The sequence below is a fragment of the Apodemus sylvaticus genome, chromosome X, assembly GCF_947179515.1.
Source record: "Apodemus sylvaticus chromosome X, mApoSyl1.1, whole genome shotgun sequence".
Classification (NCBI taxonomy): domain Eukaryota; kingdom Metazoa; phylum Chordata; class Mammalia; order Rodentia; family Muridae; genus Apodemus; species Apodemus sylvaticus.
In genome coordinates, this window is record NC_067495.1 from 116,982,948 (window position 1) to 117,010,619 (window position 27,672).

Sequence of the window (27,672 nt, forward strand, 5' to 3'; positions counted from 1 at the left end):
GAATCATGGTTCCTCCATTATAGAAGGTGCTGTGCCTATAAACAAGCAGAGAGCCTCACACAAGCGTGCAGTACTCAACAATTATTCACAGCCAATTCAATTTGACCAGTACCCTACCAAAATTGCCAACACCTTACATTTAGCCTTGGAATATTTTTAGGTGAATAGACAACTCACAGTATTTAGTTATTAAGTATTTTAGCATCTCTGAAATGTAGATCCTTTCCTCCTCTTTCTCATATGTCATGCAGGATGCCTCAGGGTGCGTACACATATCAAATATGCCACAGATAGCTTTCATTTGCATATGTCATGCTCAGGGTCTGAACACTCCTTTCCATATTAGTATCATCATCTGATTTCCTTATGGATAAACAATAAATGACAAGGGATAACTTGGGTGAGTAAGGTGGGGAACAGACACATGTATCCTCGATTTGATCTCTACACAATACTGTGTGCACTTTGATCTATTGCTTTGACAGGTTTTTCAATGTACTTGCTTATGCTGCATGCACAATGCATCACTTGTGGACAGTAAAGCTGCTGACAGCAGTAATCAGTGTCTTTTGATCAGCAAAGGGATCCTCCAAAAGCATTCCTCTCAGGAGATGCTGGTCGTGTCATTTCATCCATTCTTGCCTGGATCAAGGTGTGCTTCCTGGATTTCAACGTGCTGCACCAGGAAGCAAAAGAAGACAACAGAATCTTTGCAGCCCAGAGGGCATTGATCCTCAATTCCTCCCCCAGCCCCTTTCCTGCGCATGCACACAGGATTCTCTGATTGTGTTTGATTTTCCTTCTGAGTCAGAAACAGGGTCCCAAGAAGGAGCTGGGGGAAAATTGATGAGTGAGCTGCTTTTGCAACTCTAAGTTCTGCTTTATAAATGTGAGGGAGCCTCACTGCAAGGCACAGGAAGAAGAAGGACGGAGATGGGGGGGTCTCCCAGGGACAATTGAAGCAGTGATACCCAGTTCTGGTGTTGTTGATCAGCTAATGAATTTGTTTCATGCACATTGTCCTACCTCCCACTCACATTAAGTCCCTGCCTGTGATGATCACAACATGTCATGGTTCTCTTCATATGTGCTGAGACTCAGTCTGATCTGTTAATGAATAATTGAAAGGTTGCGCTGTACCCTGAATGAAACGACTTCCTAGTACATCATCAAATCAACACTATAGAAGGTGAAATAGTTTTGATTATAACTTGCAGGATGAATTTTTTCTTTCACATCCCAAATTTCTTTTGCATTGTGTGTGTGTGTGTGTGTGTGTGTGTGTGTGTTGCTGTTGTTGTTTGGTTTCTCAAGACAGGGTTTCTCTGTGTAACATCCCTGGTTGTCCTGGAACTTGTGCTGTAGAGCAGGCTGGCCTCAAACTCACAAAGATCTGCTTGCCTCTGCCTCATAAATGCTGGGATTAAAGGCGTGCACCACCATCACCAAGACTTTCTTTCTTTCTTTCTTTCTTTCTTTCTTTCTTTCTTTCTTTCTTTCTTTCTTTCTTTCTTTCTTTCTTTCTTTCTTTCTTTCTTTTTTTCTTTTTTTTTTTTTTTTGGTTTTTTGAGACAGGGTTTCTCTCTGTAGCCCTGGCTGTCCTGGAACTCACTCTGTAGACCAGGCTGGCCTCAAACTCAGAAATCTGCCTGCCTCTGCCTCCCAAGTGCTGAGATTAAAGGTGTGCACCACCACTGCCCAGCTCACCCAGACTTTCAAAACCCCCTATATTTTGTACATGAAAAACTCATCTACACATGCTCTTTGTACAGTTTTAAAAAATAATAAAATTCAGTGTATCAAACAGCTACATCCAAATGGAGTAGTTGCTAACCTGGCTGTGTTAGATCTGGATGCTGTTGACACAGAGGGAGAACGGCCATGGAACCTGGGTAGACTTCTGCCACGTGGGATAAGTTGGGAGTACCGAAGTACCAGGACTCACATTACTCTTGCTGGTTGTGCCTCTTCTGTGTACTAGAGAGAACCTCTGTTTTGCTATGTCTTCTCTTAGCTTGTTGGGTGACTCAGGACTGTTTACCTCTCTGTTTCCCTTTTTGCTGCCTGAAACACAAGGGTTTTTATTGCTGGGCCTGGGCAGGGCCTCTGCTGGACAGAGCAGTGGACAGTGCTGTTTCTCAGATGCTGGAATCAGGGGTTTACCCCAAGTTAGCATATGGGACATTAAAGGTGTTGTCCATAGAGAATGGTGGTCTACAGTACCTCCAGATCTGCTCCCATATAGAAACCTGTGGAAGAGCTATGACTGGGGAGAGGGCTGCCTTTCTATCTTGCAGCAACTTGCTGTAGGCTGTCTCTTTACTGTGTCTGCATCTGCGTGTGATCCCAGAATCCCCTGCTCAGAGCAGGGATGGATATGTACTTACTGGCGCCACTGGTACTGTGGATGGCTTCAGGGTCTGTCAGTTAAAAGTGCCTGTCTCTCAGGAATGTCTGCTGATAAACTCTCAGACCAGACCCCATCTCCAATGATGTGAAGCCACTTTCCTCATGCTGCCTAAGGGGATGTGTGACTGTAAGAGAGGACAAAGGCCACAGCATGAGTCAGACTGAGGCAGTCATCTGCTTCTGAGAGTGGGGGCATGTGAGCCCAAGCAGGAGGGTTCCTCCCGGGCTTCATTGTGGTCTCAGCACTCCAACATCCTCAGCAACCCAACATTTCACCACTGTTTTCTTGTGAAGACCTGGTACAAGTACCATAACTAAGGATTCTTTTCTTTTCATTTTGTTTCTTTTTCTTTCATTCTTTCATTTTCTCTTAAATCAGAGCTGAGGAATGAACCCAGGGCCCTGCTCTTGCTAGGCAAGCTCTCTACCACTGAGCTAAATCCCCAACCCCATAACTGAGGATTATGTATTGGGAAACCACAGGCTACTGTGTCAATAGGTGAGAGCAGAGGCTGAATGTCAGGCCAGGGACCATGAGCAAATTCAGGGCTGCCCAGGATTGGCACCACAGTGAATCTGGTGGGAGTATCAGAGTGGGGCTATGCATGGTTCCCCAGTCTCTGCAGGTGCTGGCATAAGAGTTTTGCCAGTGGGAGGGTGATTGCCAGCCCTTGGGTTATCTGCCTGGTACTGGTCAGGGCTACAGCCAGGGCTGTGATCTGAGTCTCCCACCACCAATCTTTCCTGCACTCTGAGCCAGGTGACCTCTGCCTATTCACTGAGGACACACCCTCATGGCAAGTCACGCAACTCTTCAGTCCCCATTAAGTCTCCCAACTCTGGGAAGAGGGCAGCTAGACAGAAGTGCAGTCACCTTCTGAGGCTGTGAGACAGGGAGGAAATCTCTCAGAAATCTGGGTGTATGGAGCAAGCTAGTGTCTAAGCAGTAAGTCACAAAAGGTTATAATGGGGTCTTTTAAAGGGCAGGATGCATTCATGAGAGTGGGTGTCCTCCCCAACTTCAGATAGCACCCGTGCCTCAGTTTACCTACCTCTTAGACAGAAATAGTAGTAGTTTGCATCTCTTCCCACACAGCCATTGGTGCTTAGAGTAGAGCAGGTCTTTGTCAGCCCTGCAACAGTGGGGAGATCAACAGGGATTTTTGTGTCTGTGCTTCTGGGTTGTAGGATCAGCTGGCATGAGTCCCAGAAGGCTGCTATCCTATGTCATGGGCTGACAAGCTGAATGGGGTCCGTTTGCTCCAGCCAGATAGAAATAGCGAGTCGGCTAGGAAAAACAGTTGTTGCTGGGTTTAGTGCTGCAACATCACAGCCTAGGCAGCCTGCTTTTGTCATCTGAGCAGAAACACTTGGCCCAATCACAGTCGTGGTAGCTATGGAGGACTATGCTTGAACCAATCTTAGCCCTTCCCCTTTAGCAGAACCACACCTTTCTTCTAGGCCTCCAAGGGGGAGTTTTCCACCATCTCCCCTAGGTGGGAAACGTTTCAAAGTCATCTAGAGTTTGCTGATGTCAGTAGCATAGGGCTTGCACTTTCAGGAACCAGACAACCAGCCCGGAACCTTCCATGATGGTGTCAGTGTCCTGTGAGCATTGGGGACTGCAGGCAATGACATGAAGAAATTGGCTGGCTTTCTCACAGTCTGTTTGCTCAAGGCCACCTAGGCAGTATGGGAGAATCCTGCAGCAAATGGTCCCATTTTCCTATGTCTTGGCTTCCTTCCTGGAAAGCAGACATTACAACAGGTACAAACAACCTAACTCTAAAGACCTTGTACTCACTACTAGTAGTGATCTTCAAACAGATTTTAATAGCTCTTCAGCAGTGCTTGACAATGACTTTCTTCAGTGGTTGAGGTGGGGGGGGGTAAATCACCTAAAGTATATCCTGTAAGACTAGACCCCTGTGTCCTCTCTGTATGCATGGGATGCCAACCTCCCATTCAGTTCAGACATAAAACCCCCAGCCCACCTCACCATGGGGAATGGCATTGTCACGGGAAGTCACTGACTAAATGGTTATCTTCCTGTGGGAGGGTGAGAAAGCTAATTTAATCTGTAAGATGAACTGTAAGAAGCTCATATCCCAGAAGGCTCCATTGAGAAGGCTGCCCAGACGTGTGCCTCAGGACCCTGAATGTGTTCAGGCCAGGTGACTTCTAGGGGGAAAAGATTATGTAGGTGCCTGTTGGGTAGTGCTCTTGGCAGCCTGCCTTCTCTCTGCCTCAGTGGGTCCAAGGGTAGGAAACCAACACCTGGTAGATTTCAGTGCCTCTGAGGGGAAACCTGAGTCAGTCCATAGTTGGTGGGAGAAGGCACACAAATGTCTCATAAGGTTGTACTGTGGGTCTGGAGATTCCCAACAGCACAGCCTGCATGCTGGGAGTTAGAGATTTCTGAGCTGGAGTGGTAGAATGGGACTTTGTGCACACTGTCCCCCAATCTGTGTTAGGTTTTTAAGGGACCCTTTCACACCCCCCTTCAGAGTTATACAGCTAGCTATTTACTCTGAATTGAAACATTCTTTCTTGAAGGGAGAGGGGTCAGAGTCTCTGAAAAGACTCAGGAAGCCAAGCCAGGTGGTGGTTCCCCTTTAATCCTAGCACTTTGGAGGCAGGGTCAGGCATATCTCTGAGTTTGATGGCATCCTGGTCTAGGAATGAGTGCCAGGAAGGTCAGGGTAACACTGAGAAACCCTGCTCTCAAAACAGAAAAGAGACGCGGGAAGCTATGGAGACTCACTAAGTTCAGAAGAACCACAACATTCACAGGAGCCCTCCCAAGGGTTATAAAACAAGTAAAAGAATCACCAGGAAGAGGGGACTCATACTATGGTGGGGCTTTCAATGATGCATCTACAATTGAGTGATCTACGCTCTTATAACCTCATATACTCTCCTGTTTGAGAACCAGAGTTCAAGCCGGGTGGTGGTGGTGCACACCTGTAATCTCAGCACTCTGGGAGGCAGAAGGAGGTGGATTTCTGAGTTTGAGACCAGCCTGGTCTACAGAGTGAGTTCCAGGACAACCAGGGCTACACAGAGAAACCCTGTCTTGAAAAAACCAAATGCCCCCACCCCCCACCCCCAAAAAAGAAAACCAAAGTTCAGTGACCCGGTTCTCTGGGTGGAACACATATTGACTTTACCATAGGTGAATCTGTGAATCTGTATATTTGGTTCATATCTCCCCAGGAAGAGCCACCCAACTGACAAAGGCCCTGCAGATGCTGTCATTAAGCAGTGGAGAGGCAGCAGCGTGGAGACCTTCAATCAGGAGACTGAAGTCCTGCTCCAGATCCTGACTTAAAAAGTCAGAGAACTATTCAAAGTCTGAGTTAGAGGGCAGGCCCAGGAAGGTGGGCCTTGGATGGGTAGGGTTGATATAAGTAAAAGGGACCCCTAATGTTGATCCTGATTGCAGTGCCTGGGAGACCCCTCAATGTAGGAGATGGGAGTTCTACTGCAACAGCCCAGGCTGGAGAAGTATCTGACTGAGGCTGGAGACCACTGGCTGTGGTCCAGCAGCCCTACCTTCAGGGCAGCAGCCACCAAACAGGAACAGGCTGTTGGACAGGTCAGAGTGACACTCAATTGCAGGGTCCTAGGGGAAGACTGTGACACTTAGGAATGAATGATATCAGTCCAAGCCCCTCACCTTGCTGTGAAACAAACGTGAAACGGAACACACACACACACACACACACACAGGCACACACACACATGCACACAGAGGCAGAGAGAGACAGACACAGAGGCACACACACAGGCACACACCGGGGCTCACATGCCATAGCACACACATAGAGGCAGAGACAGAGACAGACAGACGCACACACACAAACACATACACATACACACACATACACATGCACACACACAGTCCTATATGCTCGTATGCATACATGCACGCATACACACACACACACATACACACACAGAGGCATACACACACATGCACACAGAGGCAGAGAGAGACAGACACAGAGACACACACACAGACACACACAGGGGCTCACATGATCGAGAACACACACACACACACATGCACACACACACAGAGAGACAGAGAGAGATATAGAGAGAAAAAGAGAGCAGAGACAGGGAGAGAAGAGAGAAATAGGGAGAGATGGACACAGAGCTGGAGTTCCAGCAAGCAGCTGCAATTTAAGCTGCAGTTGCAGCTCAGCTCCCATAGGTGGCAGCACACATCTTTCTCGCCCAAGGTTCTAGGAAGAATCTAGAAAGCCCTGGTTTTCCCTTGATGGTCATGGAGTTCCAAGTAGAGAATAGAAAAATGACATAGTGAGCTGCGCATAACTGGGAAGCATAGGGATCACTGTATACTGTACTATGATCACAAAGGCCTCATAGGAGAGCGAACCTGGCCACAGCCAGGTCACAAAATATCAAGAGTATCCAAACAAGGAGGGGACACAAGACATCATTCATTCATGTCTTCCCCAGAGTCAGTCACAGAAGATAGCTTAAGAAAGTCTCCTGTGGCAGGAAATTGAGCTCTCATACAACCCTCTGCTGTTCTACGGTAAAAGGTGGACAGGGGTTCAGGTTTCCTGCTATAGCAGGGCTAGACAGGGATTAACAGTGGGCTGCCAGCTAGCAGCAGACTTCCTAGGGAGACATGAGAGTGGAGAGCATCCCCTGGGACCAACAGGAATGACAAGGCAAGGAGGATCAGGGGAAAGGCAGAGATAGGTGCTGGGTTCCAGCCTCACATAGATAACAGCTTGAAGCAGAGCAGGCCCTGGTGCTGACCATTGTCCACCCCACAGCACATATGTGCTACACAGCTTGCTGAGTCATCAGAGAACCAAACCTGTATGCATAACTCCTGGTGCTAAGCCCTGGACAGAAACTGCCAGAGATCAAACAATGAGCCCAGGGTCCCAGGGCCTATACAGAAAGGCATGGCAATGAAGAGGCTTGGGGCCACGCTGAAGGCATGATGTCTTCTTACCTGATCCCTGCACACCCTGGGAGCAGCATCTGGGGAAAATCATCTCAGAATCCAGCGTTGATACTGACGCAGGAGCTAGGCCTCTGGTGGTGGTGAGAACAAGGCACCCAAGGTCAAATGTGCAAGTTGCTCACATAGGATGCAGAGATGCTAGGGCTACAAGGAGAGTTAACCTGGAAACAGCCACACCAGAACCACTAAGGAGGACAAACATAGAGATTTTTCTGCTCACTTGAGACAGACAAACCGACAAGGCTTTCTTTGCAGCTCCTGTCAGCAGACCAGGCAGCCCAACAAGTCCTAAAGGACAGCACACATGGCCCTCTCCTTTCTAATAGAGCCCTGCTTCTACAGCAGCCAATCCTGAGAGTAAGTGAAGGGAGCTTCCCAGTGAGCCTCCCTTCCCTGTTTCCAGAAGGGACTCACAACCCTGAGGGAGGCACAGCGAAAAGGACCACCAATCGCAGCTGCTTCTTGGTAGCTGTGAGAAGAGAGAGGAGAAATAAGAGTAGACTGGAGGAGGTGACATCTCAGAGGATGCGATGTCACCTGGGGACTAATGGGGAGCAGAGAGTCAAGGTCAACAAAGACCAAAAATGGGGACAGGGACAGGGAGGATTGGTTCAGCCCCCCTAACTACACAGGCAATAGGAGAATAGAGCTTGACCATTTTCCTGCCTGGGTCTGATCATGACGTCCCCCCACTGTCTCAGCCTCTTCCACCTCAGAGAACTCACTCAGATGCTAACAATTACCTCAGCCATTGTCCAGGTCTGGCAATCATCCTATTACAAAAATAGCCCACGAGATCATGGAGGTCCTCAGCATTTTTTAATCTGGAGGACATCATGAACTATGGAGAATTTCTCTAAATGTTCCTCAGTTTCTCTCTTCCTTGGTAAAACTGGCATCCAGAATTGTTTATTCCACACAGGCCTTTGACCTCCATGGCTGTGAGACAACTACTTTGGATCCAGTGTCCAAGGTGGATATTTGATGACCACAAAAGTCCTTGGAAGTCCTGGGGTCCTTGGGTCTGATAGAGCTAGGTACAGAAAGATTGCTTCCCACACAAACACTTGCTGAGATTGCACTTGTGGAAACAGGTGGAACTCAGCCTGGTTGGGAACACAGTCTCTCAGGAGGATCTCCCCAGCCCAGTCTTTCCTGAATATTTGCCACCAAACAGGGCTACTCAGGGCAGAAAAATCATCTTAGGGCCAGCAAAGAGTGTGTTCATCTGGGCAAACCATGATATTGGTCATATGTGACAGAGTCCAACTTGTGGCGCTTTATTAATGTGCCTTTGCCATTTGGTCTGAAGTCATTTGCATAATTAAATAAAATTATTCATCAGGGTTCAAGGGCCTGCTGAGGTTGAGAAGGCCTTTGTGTTGCTCCTCCAGAATGAATTTGGACCCTTCAGGTTTAACCAGGGCTACAGGTGTGCCTGAACTTAGAGCCACCTGTTCTGCTCCCGCCCACCCCCACTGGCTACATTCCTTTTGTTAAAGAACTCTGCTCTGTTCTATTCAGCACTGAAGTGCTTCTGCTCTTGCACCTCAGGGAACACGCCCACAGCCGCTGCGACTGTGCAGGAAGCCGGGGCAGAAACTCTCTCTGGACGCACTGTAATCTGAGTGAGGCGCCAGGGGAGAAAACCCTTCCGGGTGGAGGATCGGAGCAGAGGTAAATATTCTGGGGCCGGAACCGTGAGCACATTGCATTGGAAGCCTCTTTGGGAGCAGGGTCGGATCCAGAGATTCTCGCTATGGAGACTCCTCAAGACAACCCTAACCCTCTGAGTCTGGGTGCTGAGAATGACCAGGAACAACAACATGGTGAGTAAACTGGTTCTGAGTGGACTTTGGTGAAATTCGGGAAGAAACGGCGGTAGAAAGAAAAGTGCACATGCACTTGGGTTCGGTTACCGAGCTCCGCCTGTGGTCCATCTCCGGAATTTCCTGAGCTCCCTGGGCCCCGGTGCTCAGATCTTTATCTCTGTATCTTCCTTCTGTCTTTCAGGTGGGAATGCGGTGGTCTCCCGGGCTGGAGAGGAAGGAGGAGACAAGAAAGGGCTTGTGCTGAGCGGGCTTGCTCAGGGTGGGCTTGATCAGGGTGAACGCACTGAGCACGAGGTCGCTGGAGGCAAGCGTGTTCAAGAAGAGCCTGCCCAGTGCAGTGTCACTCAGGAAGCCGCAGGAGTAGGAGAGGAGGGAGGAAAGAAGGAAGAAGAAATGGAAGGAAGGCATGATGGCGATGGGGCTTCTAGCTCCGAGGATGACATGATGGAGCAAGAAGGTGTCCAAAGCAGGCGCGATCACCAACAGCCTCAGGGAAAGGCAGCCATTCCTGAGGGCAGCAGACATCAAGTAGCTGGGATGAGGCCGGCTCACCAAAGATACCGCCTCAACATCTTCACCCACTGTCAGCTGCATGAACTGGAGCGCCTCTTCAAAGAATCTCACTATCCCTCCTTTCGAGTAAGGTAAGCAGATGGCCAGTGCTTGGCACCTCATGTATGGGTAGCACAGGCTGGTCCAGAGTGTCCTCTCGCTCTCCCTGGCCCTCTCTTCCCTGCTGAAATAATGGCACGGATCAGCTGCAGTTAGAACCTTCAGCCTGCCATTAGGACTGTCTGTCTGCAGTGAGACCCCGGGGTAGGGCTAAGGGAGCTATGCAGACAGGAAACCAATGGGTTTTGTTGTGCTGTTCCCATTTATGACATTTAGAAGGTGTTTGGTGTTCTAAATGACTCTCTGAACCTATGGGTGAGAAGTCTGGGGCGTGGCTGGGAAAAGCAGGAGGCTCTCCACCTAGGGTTAAAAGTTTGTCAATACCTTTCATCCTGGATGCTCTCTTTACTGAGTTTTACACTTTGGGTACACTAAGGAGGCATCTGTGCTGTGGGGGATGCTCTTAAATTTGGTCTCTGAAAAAACCCGTTGCTAAAGCTGGGTTTCAGGTACATGTTAAGAATAGTGAGTGTAAAAGGGGAAATCATTTGAAATGTAAATAAAAAATATATCGAATAAAAAAAAGAATAGTGAGTGTAAGTAAACACGTATGCACACACAAATGTGGATGCAAACATAAATAAACACATCGGGAGTGACCTTACACAATTGTTTTGGACCACAAAGCCTAAATGTTGGAACTTCTTCTTCCCTTTAGGAGGAATCTTGCACGCAGCATGGGTGTGGATGAATATGACGTGGTGGTAAGTATTCAGAAAAAAACAAATCATCTGGGCTGGAGAGTTTTTGGTATGTTTCCACAGCCATTCCCAGAACTGGCCATGAGCTGCCTGTGAACCCTTTCCTGAAGAAATGCATGAAATATATCAAGGATGGAGAGAAGAGTCGATATTTTGGGTCTGTCCCAGGGCTGAAAGACCGGGTGTGGTGTCCCATGTCCCAGTGGGCTTCTTGGCAAGGTGTTTTTATTCTTTCAGTGATAATGAACCCTGTTGGTTCCAGCATACTGAATATCAGAATACACCCAAGGAACGTCTTCAACCCCTCCTGGGGTTAGAGCCATAAACAGTTTCTGGGTATTTAAACGATGTAGTGATGTTTCTGGGGGAGTGGCTCAGTGCTAGAGCTCATGCCTAGCATACAGTCAGCCCCAGGATGGGTTCTGAATTCCTCCCAAACTATTGGTCAACTGAAGAGGGAATAAAACATGCCAGGATGTGTGCTTTAATAATAATAGAGTTCAGTGTGCTAAAGCATCTCTGTCTCCTGTTTCTAGAATTGGTTTCGGATGAGGAGATACCTTTTCAAGTGCGACATGAAACAAATAATGCTCCGTGAACTGCCACCACTTCCTGAGAGCGACTCTCCCTGAAGATTTTGGAGAAGCACTTGAGTGCCACCCCTGTCCTGGAGCTCAATGAGGACAGCTTCCTCTGAGCCACCCCTGATGGCCATGATAACCTTTTCTTCCCTACATTTATTTCAGCAATAAAGAGGTGGATTCTAAATATGTTGGCTCCATTGTCTTTGATGTTACTAAACTATGGGTATGAATATCTGAAGGATACTAGTCAGTCCCAGCCATGCAGACAGAAGAACAAGGAGGCCTTCATCTATAAAGGGACCATGGCCAGCTGCAATCACAACCAATGTGGAAACAAGTTATTATAAGGACAAGGAGGGAAAATCCCCTATTTGAGGACAGGCTGCTTCTAGATGTGGCTGTTCCCACCCACACTCCAATAAGCCCTTCCAAGGCCCCTTACCCTGTGACAGTATAGGAAATATCCCAGAGGCTATTCCCAGGATTGATGGGCAGGAGGAATGGGGACATTATGTGAGGACCTTCAGAGCAGGAGGGGAGCCACTCTGGCCAGAGGTCCTGCTGCTTCAGAGGGAGAAGGGAATCTGTCCATCTAGGACAGAAGGAGGATCTCTACTATGAGACAAGAGGATGAATTTCAGGCCCATGACCACGAGCAAGGCTATTCAGGGCTAGTAGACTATTGAGGGCTACCCAGCATTGGCACCACAGTGAATCTGGAGGGAGTGTCAGAGTGGGGCTATGCATGGTTCCCCAGTCTCTGCAGGTGCTGGCATAAGAGTTCTGCCCTTGGGAGGGCGATTCCCAGCCCTTGGGTTATCTGCCTGTACTGGTCAGGGCTACAGCCAGGACTGTGTTCTGAGTCCCCCACCACCAATGTTTCCTGCTTTCTGAGCCAGGTTGCCTGTGCCAAAACACTGAGCAGTATGGGAGAATCCTGCAGCAAAGGGTCCCATTTTCCAATGTCTTGGCTTCTTCTGGGAAAGCAGACATTACAACAGATACAAACAACCTAACTCTAAAGACCTTGTACTCACTACTAGTACTGATCTTCAAATAGACTTTCATACCACTTCAGCAGTGCTTTCAGACACCTTTCCTGTGCCTAGGTGGTGATGGGGGGCTAAATCACCTCTAGTATTTCATGCAAGTCTAGACCTCTGTGTGCTATCTGTATGCATGGGATGCCACCCTACCACTCGGTTCAGACATAAAACTCCCAGCCCACCTCGCCATGGAGAATGGTATTGTCACAGGAAGTCACTGATTAAATGGTTATCTTCCTGTGGGAGGTTGAGAAAGCTAATGGAATCTGCTCAATTCTTTGTTTTCCCCATGGCTAGCAAGAAGATGAACTGTAAGAAGCTCATATCCCAGAAGGCTCCATTGAGAAGGCTGCCCAGAAGTGTGCCTCAGGACCCTGAATGTGTTCAGGCCCGGTGCCTTCTGGGGGTAAAGATTATGTAGGTGCCTGTTGGGTAGTGCTCTTGGCAGCCTGCCTTCTCTCTGCCTCAGTGGGTCCAAGGGCAGGAAACCAACACCAGGTAGATTTCAGTGCCTCTGAGGGGAAACCTGAGTCTGTCCATAGTTGGTGGGAGAAGGCACACAAATGTCTCATAAGGTTGTACTGTGGGTCTGGAGATTCCCAACAGCACAATCTGCATTCTGGGAGTTAGAGATTTCTGAGCTGCAGTGGTAGAATGCACCTTTGTGTACACTGTCCCCCAATCTGTGTTTGGATTTTAAGGAACCCTTTAACACCCCCCTTCAGAGTTATACAGCTGGCTATTTACTCTGAATTGAAACATTCTTTATTGAAGGGAGAGCGGTCAGAGTCTCTGAAAAGACTTAGGAAGCAAATCCAGGTGGTGGTGCATGCCTTTAATCCCAGTTCTTGTGAGGCAGGGGCAGGAAGATCTCTGAATTTGCTGTTAGTCTTGTCTAGGAGTGAGTGCCAGGAAAGTCAGGGTGACCCTGAGAAACCCTGCTCTCAAACAAAAAAGAGACTCGGGAAGCTAAGAAAACTCACTAAGTTCAGAAGAATCACAACATTCACAGGAACCCTTCCAAGGGTTCTAAAACAATGAAATGAAACACTGGGGAGAGGGGACCCTCCAGGTACCAGCAAATTGTAGAAAGTGCTCCAAGGACACAGCTGTCATGAGTTATCACTCATGCTATAGTGGGACTTTCAAAGTTAAAACTACATTTGAGTGACTTATGCTCTTATAACCTTATATACTCTCCTGTTTGAAAACCAGGACAGCCAGGGTGACACTGAGATACTGTGTTTAAAAAAAAAGAAAGTAGACAAGGGAAACTATGGATATTCAGTAAGTTCAGAAGAATCAGAACATTCACAGGAGCCTCCTAAAGGTTGTAAATCAGGTAAAGGAAACACCGAAGAGAAATGACCCTCCAGGTCCCCACAAATTGTACAAAGAACTCCATGGACACAGCTGTCATGAGGTGTCACTCACATTAAGGTTGACCTTTCAATGATGCATCTACATTTGTGTGAACTATGTGCTTATAATCTCATATACCCTCCTGTTTGAAAACCTTAGTTCAGTGACAGGTTCTCTGGGTGGAACACATATTTGGTTTACCATAGGTGAATCTGTGAATCTGTATATTTGGTTCATATCTCCTCAGAAAGAGCCACCCAACTGGAAAAGGCCCTGTAGATGCAGTCTATGAGCAGTGGAGAGGCAGCAGCGTGGAGACCTTCAACACCTAATCAGGAGTCTGAAGTCCTGCTCCAAATCCTGACATAAAAATCAGAGAACTCTTCAAAGTCTGAGTTAGAGGGCAGACCCAGGAAGGTGGGCCTTGTAGGGTGGGGTAGATATGAGTAAAAGGGACTCCTAATGTTGATCCTGATAGCAGTGCCTGGGAGACCCCTCAATGTAGGAGATGGGAGTTCTACTGCAATAGCCCAGGCTGTAGAAGAATCTGACTGAGGCTGGAGACCACTGGCTGTGGTCCAGCGGCCCTACCTTCAGGGCAGCAGCCACCAAACAGGAACAGGCTGTTGGACAGGTCCTAGGGGACAACTGTGACACTTATGAACAAATGATATCAATCCAAGCCCCTCACCTGGCTGCCGAACAAAAGAGAAAAGGAAGACACACACACACACACACACACACACACACACACACACACACCTTTGATACTACCCTTCTAACCAATATGAGCCTGTCTGGCTCCTGGCTCTGGTCTGGAAAAGCTTTGGAATCTATCTCATACATGCAATTCAGTTCTCAACCAGCTCTTGGAACTGACTGGGATCTTGGTCATCAGAGAAGGAAGATTGTTCCCAAGGCCTGCTAGAGACAGGCCCACTGTGAGCACACTCAGACAAGGGGTGTTCTTCCTGTTCCCACTAAGGCTCTGAGAGATGCTGCTTTGATCTTAGATACACCATGGCAGCCACGGCCTGTGAGACTTGTTGCTTCAGCCACAAGCAGGGTATTTCCTCCAGCCTTTGAGAAACGCAGGAGAGAGGAGATCTGAAACTTCTGCTGACAGTGGCTCACTCTCTGTAGTCGTGCTCTGAAAGTGATCTGCTCCCAGATGGTAAACTGAGACTCTCTCAGACCCTGCTGTTGGGACCCTTGATGGTGGGTTGGCTGGCCACACTGAAGCCTGCTGAGAACTAACTGTTGACACACTGCCAACATCTCCCAATTGGTTGGAGTTCTCTTCCTCTCTCCCATTGTAGTGTCCACTCTGGCTGTTTAAAGTGTTCTGCTCAGAAAATAAAAGTTCCTCTTGTTTGTTTGTTTGTTTGTTGGTTGATTGGTTTGATTGGTTTTCCTTTCACTGAGTGCCTGTTTTCTTCCTGGAAGGAGGGCAAGACATGAAACCAAGATAAGACTAGACCAACTGTGGAGGAGGGTGTCGGGGAAGAAAGGGTTTGTGGGCTTGGTCTCCCAAAGTGCCAAGCATTGTGATCCTGTGCCTGTTGTTAGGGAGGCCACAGCAGGATCTTGTGGAGGCCTCGGCTGCTCCAGGACAGGGACATGGGTCTAGAAATGGAGTTAAGAAATTCTCAGGTTTAGGGACACCAGAGGTTCCCAGCTGTAGTGTAAGCTGTGGGAGGGGAGGCCCTCAATTCAGGGGACTCCTGTGAGCTTGGTGAGAAGATGGTGCTAGGGTTCCTGTGGGTATCGAAGCCTTCCATCCTGCCCCAACCCTCCTTCAGTCCCTCAGCATTCATTCACATCACAAAGTGTAGGCACACTGCTGCTATCTGGCAGCAAGAGAAATGCACATCCTCTCAGCCTCAGCAGGTTTGGTGTTGGTGGACGGGTGGACTGCCTTCCCTCTTACCAGGGGGACAGGCTACCCCCCTAAATGCTTCCTTGATCCCAGCAAATGTCCTCTGCTCATAGGAGCACATCCAGCACCACAAGGGCCTCTGATCCTCAGAGGTCCTCAGGGAATGACAACTCAGTCATAGGATGTAGCAGTGGCAGTGCAGAGTCACACACAGGAGGGATAAAGCAGGCAGTGTAGACTGGAGAGAGCTGTGGGGTCCAGCTTAAAAGCTGTGCATGCCAGGAAGAAAATCAGAAAGAGCAACACTGGCCCAAGGAACAGGGGCTGGTGAAAAATTCAAATGGAAAATGAGTCAGGGGAGGGCAGCCCTGGTCTTTGGCAAGGACAGAAGGGCAGTGTGCAGCTGTGAGCAGCTCCAGGCAGCCATGGGCAGCTGTGGGCAGCTATGGGTTGCTGAGGGCAGCTGTGGGCAGCTGTGGGCAGTGTCTGAGCAGGGGAGCAACAGAGTCGGGTTGGAGTTTGTGAAAGGCCACCCTGACTGCACTTGTAATAGCCGGGTGGCTCACGGTCTTCAAAATCATCTGGCTTCAGGTGTGAATTTTCTCTGTGGAATCAATCCTTTGATGATGGACATCAAGGTCTTTTCCAGATTTCTTTTCAGATGGAATTCTGCAGTGAGACTCACTGCCAAATCCATACATTTTGAGCCTTTACAATCAGTTTCTACTTGTAAGTTGCCTTGCTGGGTGTCATAAGGTTGGGTATGCTATTCTAAACTTGCATCCAGGAAGAACAGGCCTTTCTCTGCCAATATGGGGGTGTGGCATTGGTGTTATGTTGCCCACTGTCCACACACCAAAAATTATTAGGAGGAGAAAGCATCTTTATTTGTCTTTGAGGCCCACAGAGGTAGATTTAGGGTTTTGCAGATTATGTAAGGACCCAGGGGTTGCCTTCTGGATACTGAACCCTAGTTGACCAGGCTGACCTGACATGAAAAATCGCCAGCTGTGGTCCTCCAGCAACACCTGTGTCCTGTGTCACCCTTGTACTTTTACACAGAGTCTGTCCTAGTCACACCATGTCCTCATACCACTGCATGTCTGCTGACTACTCAGCGGCCTCTGTCCTGGACCCTGCTGGGTGCCCTAGCTCCAACTTTCTCCTTGGATCTAATGTTTTGTGCACCTCTTTAACCAGCCCTAATACCTCTTAGCTGCACACTGCTCTATACTTTACTTCTTTTCTTTTCTTTTCTTTTCTTTTCTTTTCTCTTTTCTTTTCTCTTCTCTTCTCTTCTTTTCTTTCTTTCTTTCTTTCTTTCTTTCTTTCTTTCTTTCTTTCTTTCTTTCTTTCTTTCTTTCTTTCTTTCTTTCTTTCTTGTTTGTGGTTTTTCCACACAGGGTTTCGCAGTATAGCCCTGTCTTTCCTGGAACTCATTCAGTAAATCAGGCTGGCCTTGAACTCAGAAATCTGCCTCCCTCTGCCTCCCAAGTGGTGGCTTTAAAGGCATGTGCCACCACTGCCCAGCCCATCGTCCCCTTCTTCATTGTATCATCCTCCTAGATGTCTGTCCACCTACCTCCCAGTCCTGACCTCCCTCTGTATCTATCCGTGTCTCTTTGAACCATGTGTCTCTCACAAATATACCAGGAAGACTTCTTACTGAGCCCCTGAAGGACGAGACCTGGAACCAGGGACTGGACCTGTGGCCTGGATACAGCCTGGATACCAAAGTGGTTAAACCACAACACTCTAGGGCCTGTGGCTGGGGTAGAGCATACCAGAATTAAGGACAATCCAGAGATGTAGGTGAATGAAAATATCCAGGACCTGATCTGCTTAGTCCTTTCGTGGTTCAGGGAGGGGCTCACTCTTCATTATCCTTGTACACACACACACACACACACACACACAGGCACACACACACACACACACAGGCACACACACACATGCACACAGAGGCAGAGAGAGACAGACACAGAGGCACACACACAGGCACACACCGGGGCTCACATGCCATAGCACACACATAGAGGTAGAGACAGAGACAGACAGACAGACAGACACAAACACATACACATACACACACATACACATGCACACACACAGTCCTATATGCTCGTATGCATACATGCACGCATACACACACACACACACATACACACACAGAGGCATACACACACATGCACACAGAGGCAGAGAGAGACAGACACAGAGACACACACACAGACACACACAGGGGCTCACATGATCGAGAACACACACACACACACATGCACACACACACAGAGAGACAGAGAGAGATATAGAGAGAAAAAGAGAGCAGAGACAGGGAGAGAAGAGAGAAATAAGGAGAGATGGACACAGAGCTGGAGTTCCAGCAGGCAGCTGCAACTTAAGCTGCAGTTGCAGCTCAGCTCCCATAGGTGGAGGCACACATCTTTCTTGCCCAAGGTTCTAGGAAAAATCTAGAAAGCTCTGGTTTTCCCTTGATGGTCATGGAGTTCCAAGTAGAGAATAGAAAAATGACATAGTGAGCTGCGCATAACTGGGAAGCATAGGGATCACTGTATACTGTACTATGATCACAAAGGCCTCATAGGAGAGCGAACCTGGCCACAGCCAGGTCACAAAATATCAAGAGTATCCAAACAAGGAGGGGACACAAGACATCATTCATTCATGTCTTCCCCAGAGTCAGTCATAGAAGATAGCTTAAGAAAGTCTCCTGTGGCAGGAAATTGAGCTCTCATACAACCCTCTGCTGTTCTACGGTAAAAGGTGGGCAGGGGTTCAGGTTTCCTGCTACAGCAGGGCTAGACAGGGATTAACAGTGGGCTGCCAGCTAGCAGCAGACTTCCTAGGGAGACAAGAGAGTGGAGAGCATCCCCTGGGTCCAACAGGAATGACAAGGCAAGGAGGATCATGGGAAAGGCAGAGATAGGTGCTGGGTTCCAGCCTCACCTAGATAACAGCTTGAAGCAGAGCAGGCCCTGGTGCTGACCATTGTCCACCCCACAGCACATATGTGCTACACAGCTTGCTGAGTCATCAGAGAACCAAACCTGTATGCATAACTCCTGGTGCTAAGCCCTGGACAGAAACTGCCAGAGATCAAACAATGAGCCCAGGGTCCCAGGGCCTATACAGAAAGGCATGGCAATGAAGAGGCTTGGGGCCACGCTGAAGGCATGATGTCTTCTTACCTGATCCCTGCACACCCTGGGAGCAGCATCTGGGGAAAATCATCTCAGAATCCAGCGTTGATACTGACGCAGGAGCTAGGCCTCTGGTGGTGGTGAGAACAAGGCACCCAAGGTCAAATGTGCAAGTTGCTCACATAGGATGCAGAGATGCTAGGGCTACAAGGAGAGTTAACCTGGAAACAGCCACACCAGAACCACTAAGGAGGACAAACATAGAGATTTTTCGGCTCACTTGAGACAGACAAATCGACAAGGCTTTCTTTGCAGCTCCTGTCAGCAGACCAGGCAGCCCAACAAGTCCTAAAGGACAGCACACATGGCCCTCTCCTTTCTAATAGAGCCCTGCTTCTACAGCAGCCAATCCTGAGAGTAAGTGAAGGGAGCTTCCCAGTGAGCCTCCCTTCCCTGTTTCCAGAAGGGACTCACAACCCTGAGGGAGGCACAGCGAAAATGACCACCAATCGCAGCTGCTTCTTGGTAGCTGTGAGAAGAGAGAGGAGAAATAAGAGTAGACTGGAGGAGGTGACATCTCAGAGGATGCGATGTCACCTGGGGACTAATGGGGAGCAGAGAGTCAAGGTCAACAAAGACCAAAAATGGGGACAGGGACAGGGAGGATTGGTTCAGCCCCCCTAACTACACAGGCAATAGGAGAATAGAGCTTGACCATTTTCCTGCCTGGGTCTGATCATGACGTCCCCCCACTGTCTCAGCCTCTTCCACCTCAGAGAACTCACTCAGATGCTAACAATTACCTCAGCCATTGTCCAGGTCTGGCAATCATCCTATTACAAAAATAGCCCACGAGATCATGGAGGTCCTCAGCATTTTTTTAATCTGGAGGACATCATGAACTATGGAGAATTTCTCTAAATGTTCCTCAGATTCTTTCTTCCTTGGTAAAACTGGCATCCAGAATTGTTTATTCCACACAGGCCTTTGACCTCCATGGCTGTGAGACAACTACTTTGGATCCAGTGTCCAAGGTGGATATTTGATGACCACGAATGTCCTTGGGACTTCTGGGGGTGCTTGGGTCTGATACAGCTAGGCACAGAAAGATTGCTTCCCACACAAACACTTGCTGAGATTGACCTTGTGGATACAGGTGGAACTCAGCCTGGTTGGGAACACAGTCTCTCAGAAGGATCTCCCCAGCCCAGTCTTTCCTGAATATTTGCCACCAAACAGGGCTACTCAGGGCAGAAAAATCATCTTAGGGCCAGCAAAGAGTGTGTTCATCTGGGCAAACCATGATATTGGTCATATGTGACAGAGTCCAACTTGTGGCGCTTTATTAATGTGCCTTTGCCATTTGGTCTGAAGTCATTTGCATAATTAAATAAAATTATTCATCAGGGCTCAAGGGCCTGCTGAGGTTGAGAAGGCCTTTGTGTTGCTCCTCCAGAATGAATTTGGACCCTTCAGGTTTAACCAGGGCTACAGGTGTGCCTGAACTTAGAGCCACCTGTTCTGCTCCCGCCCACCCCCACTGGCTACATTCCTTTTGTTAAAGGACTCTGCTCTGCACTTTGCAGCCTTGAAGTGCTTTTGCTCTTGCACCTCAGGGAACACGCCCACAGCCACTGTGACTGTGCAGGAAGCTGGGGCAGCACCTCTCTCTGGACTCACTGTAATCTGAGTGAGGCGTCAGGGGAGAAAACCCTTCCGGGTGTTGGATCTGAGCAGAGGTAAATATTCTGGGGCCGGAACTGTGAGCACATTGCATTGGAAGCCTCTTTGGGAGCAGGGTCGGTTCCAGAGATTCTCGCTATGGAGACTCCTCAAGACAGCTGCCAACCTTTCCAAAGGCCTCTGAGTCTGGGAGCCGAGGGGGACCAGGAACAACAGCATGGTGAGTAAACTGGTTCTGAGTGGACTTTGGTGAAATTCGGGAAGAAACGGCGGTAGAAAGCAGAGTGCACACGCACTTGGGTTCGGTTACCGAGCTCCGCCTGTGCTCCATCTCCGGAATTTCCGGAGCTCCCTGGGCCGCGGTGCTCAGATCTTTATCTCTGTATCTTCCTTCTGTCTTTCAGGTGGGAATGCGGTGGTCTCTGGGGCTGGAGAGGAAGGAGGAGACAAGAAAGGGCTTGTGCTGAGCGGGCTTGCTCAGGGTGGGCTTGATCAGGGTGAACGCACTGAGCACGAGGTCGCTGGAAGCAAGCGTGTTCAAGAAGAGCCTGCTCAGTCCAGTCTCCCTCTGGAAGCCGCAGGAGTAGGAGAGGAGGGAGGAAAGAAGGAAGAAGAAATGGAAGGAAGGCATGATGGCGATGGGGCTTCTATCTCCGAGGATGATGTGATTGAGCAAGAAGGTGTCCAAAGCAGGAGCGATCACCAACAGCCTCAGGGAGAGGCAGCCATTCCTGAGGGCAGCAGAAATCAAGCAGCTGCAATGAGGCTGGCTCACCACCGAAACTGCCCCAGTATCTTCACCCCCTCTCAGCTGCGTGACCTGGAGCGCCTCTTCCAAGAATCTCACTATCCCTCCTTTCGAGTAAGGTAAGCAGATGGCCAGTGCTTGGCGCCTCATGTATGGGTAGCACAGGCTGGTCCAGAGTGTCCTCTCGCTCTCCCTGGCCCTCTCTTCCCTGCTGAAATAATGGCCTGGATCAGCTGCAGTTAGAACCTTCAGCCTGGAATTAGGACTGTCTGTCTGCAGTGAGACCCCAGGGTAGGGCTAAGGGAGCTAGGAGGACAGGAAACCAATGGGTTTTGTTGTGCTGTTCACAATTATAACATTTAGAAGTTGTTTGGTGTTCTAAATGACTCTCTGGACCTATGGGTGAGAAGTCTGGGGCGTGGCTGGGAAAAGCAGGAGGCAGTCCACCTTGGGTTAAAAGTTTGTCAATACCTTTCATCCTGGATGCTCTCTTTACTGAGATTTACACTTTGGGTACACTAAGGAGGCATCTGTGCTGTGGGGGATGCTCTTAAATTTGGTCTCTGAAAAAACCTGTTGCTAAAGCTGGGTTTCAGGTACATGTTAAGAATAGTGAGTGTAAGTAAACACGTATGCACACACAAATGTGGACACAAACATATATAAACACACCAGGAGTGACCTTACACGCTTGATTTCAACCACAAAGCCTAAATGTTGAAATTTCTTCCCTTTAGGAGGAATCTTGCACGCAGCATGGGTGTGGATGAATGTGCTGTGCTCGTAAGTATTCACAAAAAAACAAATCATTTGGGCTGGAGAGATTTTGATACTTTTGCACAGCCAATCCCAGGAAATGCCCACCAGCTACCTGTGAATTCTTTCCTGAAGAAATGCATGAAATATAACAAGGATGGAGAGAAGAGTCAATATTTTGGGTCTGTCCCAGGGATGAAAGACTGGGTGTGGTGTCCCATGTCCCAGGGGTTTCTTGGCAAGGTGTTTTTATTCTTTCAGTGATAATGAACCCTGTTGGTTCCAGCATACTGAATATCAGAATACACCCAAGGAACGTCTTCAACCCCTCTAGGGGTTAGAGCAATAAACAGTTTCTGGGTATTTAAACGATGTAGTGATGTTTCTGGGGGAGTGGCTCAGTGCTAGAGCTCATGCCTAGCATACAGGAGGCCTGAGGATGGGTTCTGAATTCCTCCCAAACTATTGGTCAACTGAAGAGGGCATAAAACATGCCAGGATGTGTTCTTTAATAATAATAGAGTTCAATGTGCTAAAGCCTCTCTGTCTCCTGTTTCTAGAATTGGTTTCGGATGAGGAGATACCTTTCCAAGCGCGACATAAGACAAATAATGCTCCGTGAACTGCCACCACTTCCTGAGAGCGACTCTCCCTGAAGATTTTGGAGAAGCACTTGAGTGCCACCCCTGTCCTGGAGCTCAATGAGGACGGCTTCTTCTGAGCCACCCATGATGGCCATGATAACCTTTTCTTCCCTACATTAATTTCAGCAATAAAGAGGTGGATTCTAAATATGTTGGCTCCATTGTCTTTGATGTTACTAAACTATGGGTATGAATATCTGAAGGATACTAGTCAGTCCCAGACATGCCATGCAGACAGAAGAACAAGGAGGCCTTCATCTATAAAGGGACCATGGCCAGCTGCAATCACAACCAATGTGGAAACAAGTCATTATAAGGACAGGGAGGGAAAATCCCCTATTTGAGGACAGGCTGCTTCTAGACATGGCTGTTCCCACCCACCCTCCAATAAGCCCTTCCAAGGCCCCTTACCCTGTGACAGTATAGGAAATATCCCAGAGGCTATTCCCAGGTTTGATGGGCAGGAGGAATGGGGACATTATGTGAGGACCTTCAGAGCAGGAGGGGAGCCACTTGGCCTGAGGTCCTGCTGCTTCAGAGGGAGAAGGGAATCTGTCCATCCAGGTCAGAGGGAGAATCTCTACTCTGAGGAGAGTAGAGGATGAATTTCAGGCCCATGACCATGAGTAAGACTATTCAGGCCTAGGGGACTATTTAGGGCTACCCAGCATTGGTACCACAGTGAATCTGGTGGGAGTGTCAGAATGGGGCTATGCATGGTTCCCCAGTCTCTGCAGGTGCTGGCATAAGAGTTCTGCCTGTGGAAGGGTGATTGCCAGCCCTTGGGTTATCTGCCTGGTACTGGTCAGGCCTAAAGCCAGGGCTGTGATCTGAGTCTCCCACCACCAATCTTTCCTGCACTCTGACCCTGGTGACTTCTGCCTATTCACTGAGCACACACCCTCATGGGAAGTCACGCATCTCTTCAGTCCCCATTAAGTCTCCCAACTCTGGGAAGAGGGCAGCTAGGCAGAAGTGCAGTCACCTTCTGAGGCTGTGAGACAGGGAGGAAATATCTGCGAAATCTGTGTGAATGGGGCCAGCTAGTATCTATGCAGGAAGTCACAAAAGGGTTCCACGAGGTCTTTACAAGGGCAGGGTGCAGTCACGAGTGTGGGGGTCCTCCCCAACCTCAGAGAGCACCCGTGCCTCAGTTTACCCACCTCTCAGATGGAAATGGTCATAGTTTACATCTCTTCTGACACAGCAATGGATGCTTAGGGTAGAGCAGGTCTTTCTCTGTCAGCCCTGCAGCAGTTCCTGGAATAACAAGGTGAGATCAACAGGGAATTTTGTGTCTATGCTTCTGGGTTGTAGGACCAGCTGGCATGAGTCCCAGAAGGCTGCTATCCTATGTCACGGGCTGACAAGCTGAATGGGGTCCGTTTGCTCCAGCCAGATAGAAATAGCGAGTGGGCTAGGAAAATCAGTTGTTGCTGGGTTTAGTGCTGCAACATCACAGCCTAGGCAGCCTGCTTTCAACATCTGAGAAAGAACACTTGGCCCAATCACAGTCGTGGTAGCTATGGAGGACTATTCTTGAACCAATCTTAGCCCTTCCCCTTTAGCAGAACCACACCTTTCTTCTAGGCCTCCAAGGGGGAGTTTTCCACCATCTCCCCTAGGTGGGAAAAGTTTCAAAGTTATCTAGAGTTTGCTGAGGTCAGTAGTGTGGGGGCTTGCACTTACAGGAACCAGGACAACCAGCCCAGAACCTTCCATGATGGTGTCAGTGTCCTGTGAGCATTGGGGACTGCAGGCAATGACATGAAGAAATTGGCTGGCTTTCTCACAGTCTGTTTGCTCAAGGCCACCTAGGCAGTATGGGAAAATCCTGCAGCAAATGGTCCCATTTTCCTATATCTTGTCTTCCTTCCTGGAAAGCAGACATTACAACAGGTAAAAACAACCTAACTCTAAAGACCTTGTACTCACTACTAGTAGTGATCTTCAAATAGATTTTAATAGCTCTTCAGCAGTGCTTGACAATGACTTTCCTCAGTGGTTGTGGTGGTGGGGGGGGGGTAAATCACCTAAAGTATATCCTGTAAGACTAGACCCCTGTGTCCTCTCTGTATGCATGGGATGCCAACCTCCCATTCAGTTCAGACATAAAACCCCCAGCCCACCTCACCATGGGGAATGGCATTGTCACGGGAATCACTGACTAAATGGTTATCTTCCTGTGGGAGGGTGAGAAAGCTAATGGAATCTGCACGGTTCTTTGTTTTCCCCAGGCCTAGCAAGAAGATGAACTATAAGAAACTCATATCTGAGAAGGCTTCAGAGAAGGCTGCCCAGAAGTGTGCCTCAGGACCCTGAATGTGTTCAGGCCAGGTGACTTCTAGGGGGAAAAGATTATGTAGGTGCCTGTTGGGTAGTGCTCTTGGCAGCCTGCCTTCTCTCTGCCTCAGTGGGTCCAAGGGCAGGAAACCAACACCTGGTAGATTTCAGTGCCTCTGAGGGGAAACCTGAGAAGGAATTCCTTCACATGGCAAAGTGTAGGCACACTGCTGCTATCTGGTAGCAAGAGAAATGCACACCCTCTCAGCCTCAGCAGGTTTGGTGTTGGTGGACGGGTGGACTGCCTTCCCTCTTACCAGGGGGACAGGCTACCCCCCTAAATGCTTCCTTGATCCCAGCAAATGTCCTCTGCTCATAGGAGCACATCCAGCACCACATTGGCCTATACTCCTCAGAAATCCTCAGGGAGCGCCAACTCAGTCATAGGATGTAGCAGTGTCAATGCAGAGTCACACACAGGAGGAATAAATCAGGCAGTGTAGACTGGATAGAGCTGTGGAGTCCAGCTTAAATGCTGTGCATGCCAGGAAGAAAATCAGAAAGAGCAACGCTGGCCCAAGGAACAGGGGCTGGTGACAAATTCAAAGGGAAAATGAGTCAGAGGAGGGCAGCCCTGGTCTTTGGTAAGGACAGAAGGGCAGTGGGCAGCTGTGGGCAGCTGTGGGCAGCTGTGGGCAGTGTCTGAGCAGGCGGGAAAAAGACTCAGGTTGCAGTTTGGGAAAGGCCGCCCTGACCGCACTTGTAAAAACTTGGTGGCTCATGATCTGCAAAATCATCTGGCTTCAGGTGTGAATTTTTTCTGTCGAATCAATCCCCTGATGATGGACATCAAGGTCTTTTCCAGATTTCTTTTCAGAGGATATTCTGCAGTGAGTATCACTGCCACATCTATATATGTTCAGCCTTCACAATCAGTTTCTACTTGTAAGTTGCCTTTGTGGGTGTCATAGGGTTTCATATGCTAGTCTATGCTCACATCCAGGAAAAACAGGCCTTTCTCTGCCATCATGGGGTTGTGGTGTGATGGTATGTCTCCCAATGTCCACAAATCTAAAATTTATTAGAAGGAGGAAGCATCTTTATTTGTCTTTGAGGCCCACAGAGGTAGATTTAGGGTTTTGCAGATTATGTAAGGGCCCAGGGGTTGCCTTCTGGATACTGCGTCCTAGCTGACTAGGCTGACCTGACATGAAAAATCACCAGCTGTGGTCCTCCAGCAACACCTGTGTCCTGTGTCACCCTTGTACTGGTACACACAGTCTGTCCTAGTCACACCATGTCCTCACACCCCTGCATGTCTGCTGACTACTCAGCGGCCTCTGTCCTGGATCCTGCTGGGTGCCCCCAGCTCCAACTTTCTCCTTGGATCTCAGAATTTGTGCACCACTTTCCCCAGCCCTAATTCCTTTCAGCTGGATGCTAATCCAACCTCTACTCCTTTCTTTCCTTCTTTCTTTCTTTCTTTCTTTCTTTCTTTCTTTCTTTCTTTCTTTCTTTTTCTTTCTTTCTTTCTTTTTTTGTGGTTTTTCGATATAGTCTTTCTCAGTATATCCCTGTCTTTCCTGCAACTCACTAGGTAGACAAGGCTGTCCTCGAACTCAGAAATCTACCTGCCTCTGCCTCCCAAGTACTGGGATTAAAGGCATGTGCCACCACTGCCCAGCCCATGCTCTCCTTCTTGATTGTATCATCCTCCTAGATGTCTCCTCGTTCCCGCTTTCTCTTTTTAAGCCTTTCTCTTAATTTCTGTATGGAATCTCTGACTACTCCTGTGTGGTCCGCGTAAAAACAACACTCTTCCTTTAAAGCTGTGCATAGTCCTCCTTCCTTTAAAAACAACAAGTCTAATCCTCTTCTATTCTGTAACACTACTTCTGATAAGGAGGTCAAAGATTTTTCTAAGGCATTTATGGATTTTTCTAACATTTCTAGATCTTTATTTATAGCTTCTTTAAGAGACTGGAAGGACTGAGCTCCTTGTCTTCCTTCTATCAGTGCTGTCACACCCGTCCCTACTCCCACTGCAAGACCAGCCCCTAACATCATTGCTAGAGTTAGAGAAACTGGCTCCCTTTTATCTCTTCTGCCGGTGTCTCTATCTTCTAGGTAGGAAGCAGGGTGATAATATACTCGGGGTAAAAGCTGAACCATGACACAAAAGTCCCGAGAGGGGTCGAAGACATTAGTAGATACACAAGGGGTAAGTCTAGTGTTACAGGCCCACCATCCAACCAGAGTAGATACAAGGTAGTAACTGGAATCTGTCTTATCTACGGAGTGAATCAGGTCACACAGATGGCGGTGGGAGGGAGGTGGAGTCCCTATGCACAGACCGGCGTTTCCCCCTGACGCTGTCACATCGGTCAGGGTTAACTTTTTTCCTGCTCCCCATGAGCAGGAAGCATGACTACTAGTTTTATTGAAATCTCCACTGTAAGCGATCCCCTCATAGTAAGGGGGGCCTGAGGATAAACACAACCAGCAGTTTGTAGTAGCCTCAGGATCAGTGTTGTTTAGGGCATAAAAAGCTCCCTTGACCAGATTAAATAGTCTTTGTCCCGTTGAAGGGTACGTCGGGATTATGGTCGGGGGTCCACGAGGGGTGGCTATATTAAGGGACTTTACGGGAGCAGAGGGGACGGTTATAGGGGTCAGGGGTTTGGGCTTGGCAGGTGGGTCTTGTTCCGGGAGGATCTTGTTAGGTCTAATGAGTACCGTGGGAGGTTTTTCTATTGTCAATTTAATTTTGAAAATCAAACAGGGATCTGCTCCGGAGGCATGCACCCACAAACCCCAACTGTTTCCCCTGAACCAGCTCTGATGCTCTTGCTTCCCTTTATCAGTGAATTTTATAAGGATCGGGTTACTGTAGTTACCTTT

General features: G+C 48.6%; 2 protein-coding genes across 2 annotated transcripts; both read left to right on the forward strand.

Moving 5' to 3' along the window:
• The first annotated feature begins 9,179 nt into the window (after positions 1-9,179).
• Positions 9,180-11,257, forward strand: LOC127674331 (rhox homeobox family member 2-like). The gene is made up of 4 exons (XM_052170094.1): positions 9,180-9,249; positions 9,434-9,896; positions 10,583-10,628; positions 11,162-11,257. Exons 1-4 carry the CDS (start codon positions 9,180-9,182, stop codon positions 11,255-11,257), a joined length of 675 nt encoding a protein of 224 aa, XP_052026054.1.
• A 9,221-nt stretch (positions 11,258-20,478) lies between these two features.
• Positions 20,479-22,500, forward strand: LOC127675771 (rhox homeobox family member 2-like). Its single transcript, XM_052171873.1, has 4 exons — positions 20,479-20,560; positions 20,745-21,207; positions 21,826-21,871; positions 22,405-22,500. The coding sequence occupies exons 1-4, from the start codon at positions 20,479-20,481 to the stop codon at positions 22,498-22,500; spliced, it is 687 nt and encodes a 228-aa protein (XP_052027833.1).
• Positions 22,501-27,672: the final 5,172 nt, after the last annotated feature.

Coding starts and splice junctions, on each gene's coding strand:
- LOC127674331 (XM_052170094.1), top strand. CDS start 9,180: ATGGAGACTCCTCAAGACAACCCTAACCCTCTGAGTCTGGGTGCTGAG. Junction 9,897..10,582: donor TATCCCTCCTTTCGAGTAAG/GTAAGCAGATGG, acceptor TCTTCCCTTTAG/GAGGAATCTTGCACGCAGCA. Junction 10,629..11,161: donor TGGATGAATATGACGTGGTG/GTAAGTATTCAG, acceptor TCCTGTTTCTAG/AATTGGTTTCGGATGAGGAG.
- LOC127675771 (XM_052171873.1), top strand. CDS start 20,479: ATGGAGACTCCTCAAGACAGCTGCCAACCTTTCCAAAGGCCTCTGAGT. Junction 20,561..20,744: donor GGACCAGGAACAACAGCATG/GTGAGTAAACTG, acceptor TCTGTCTTTCAG/GTGGGAATGCGGTGGTCTCT. Junction 21,208..21,825: donor TATCCCTCCTTTCGAGTAAG/GTAAGCAGATGG, acceptor TCTTCCCTTTAG/GAGGAATCTTGCACGCAGCA.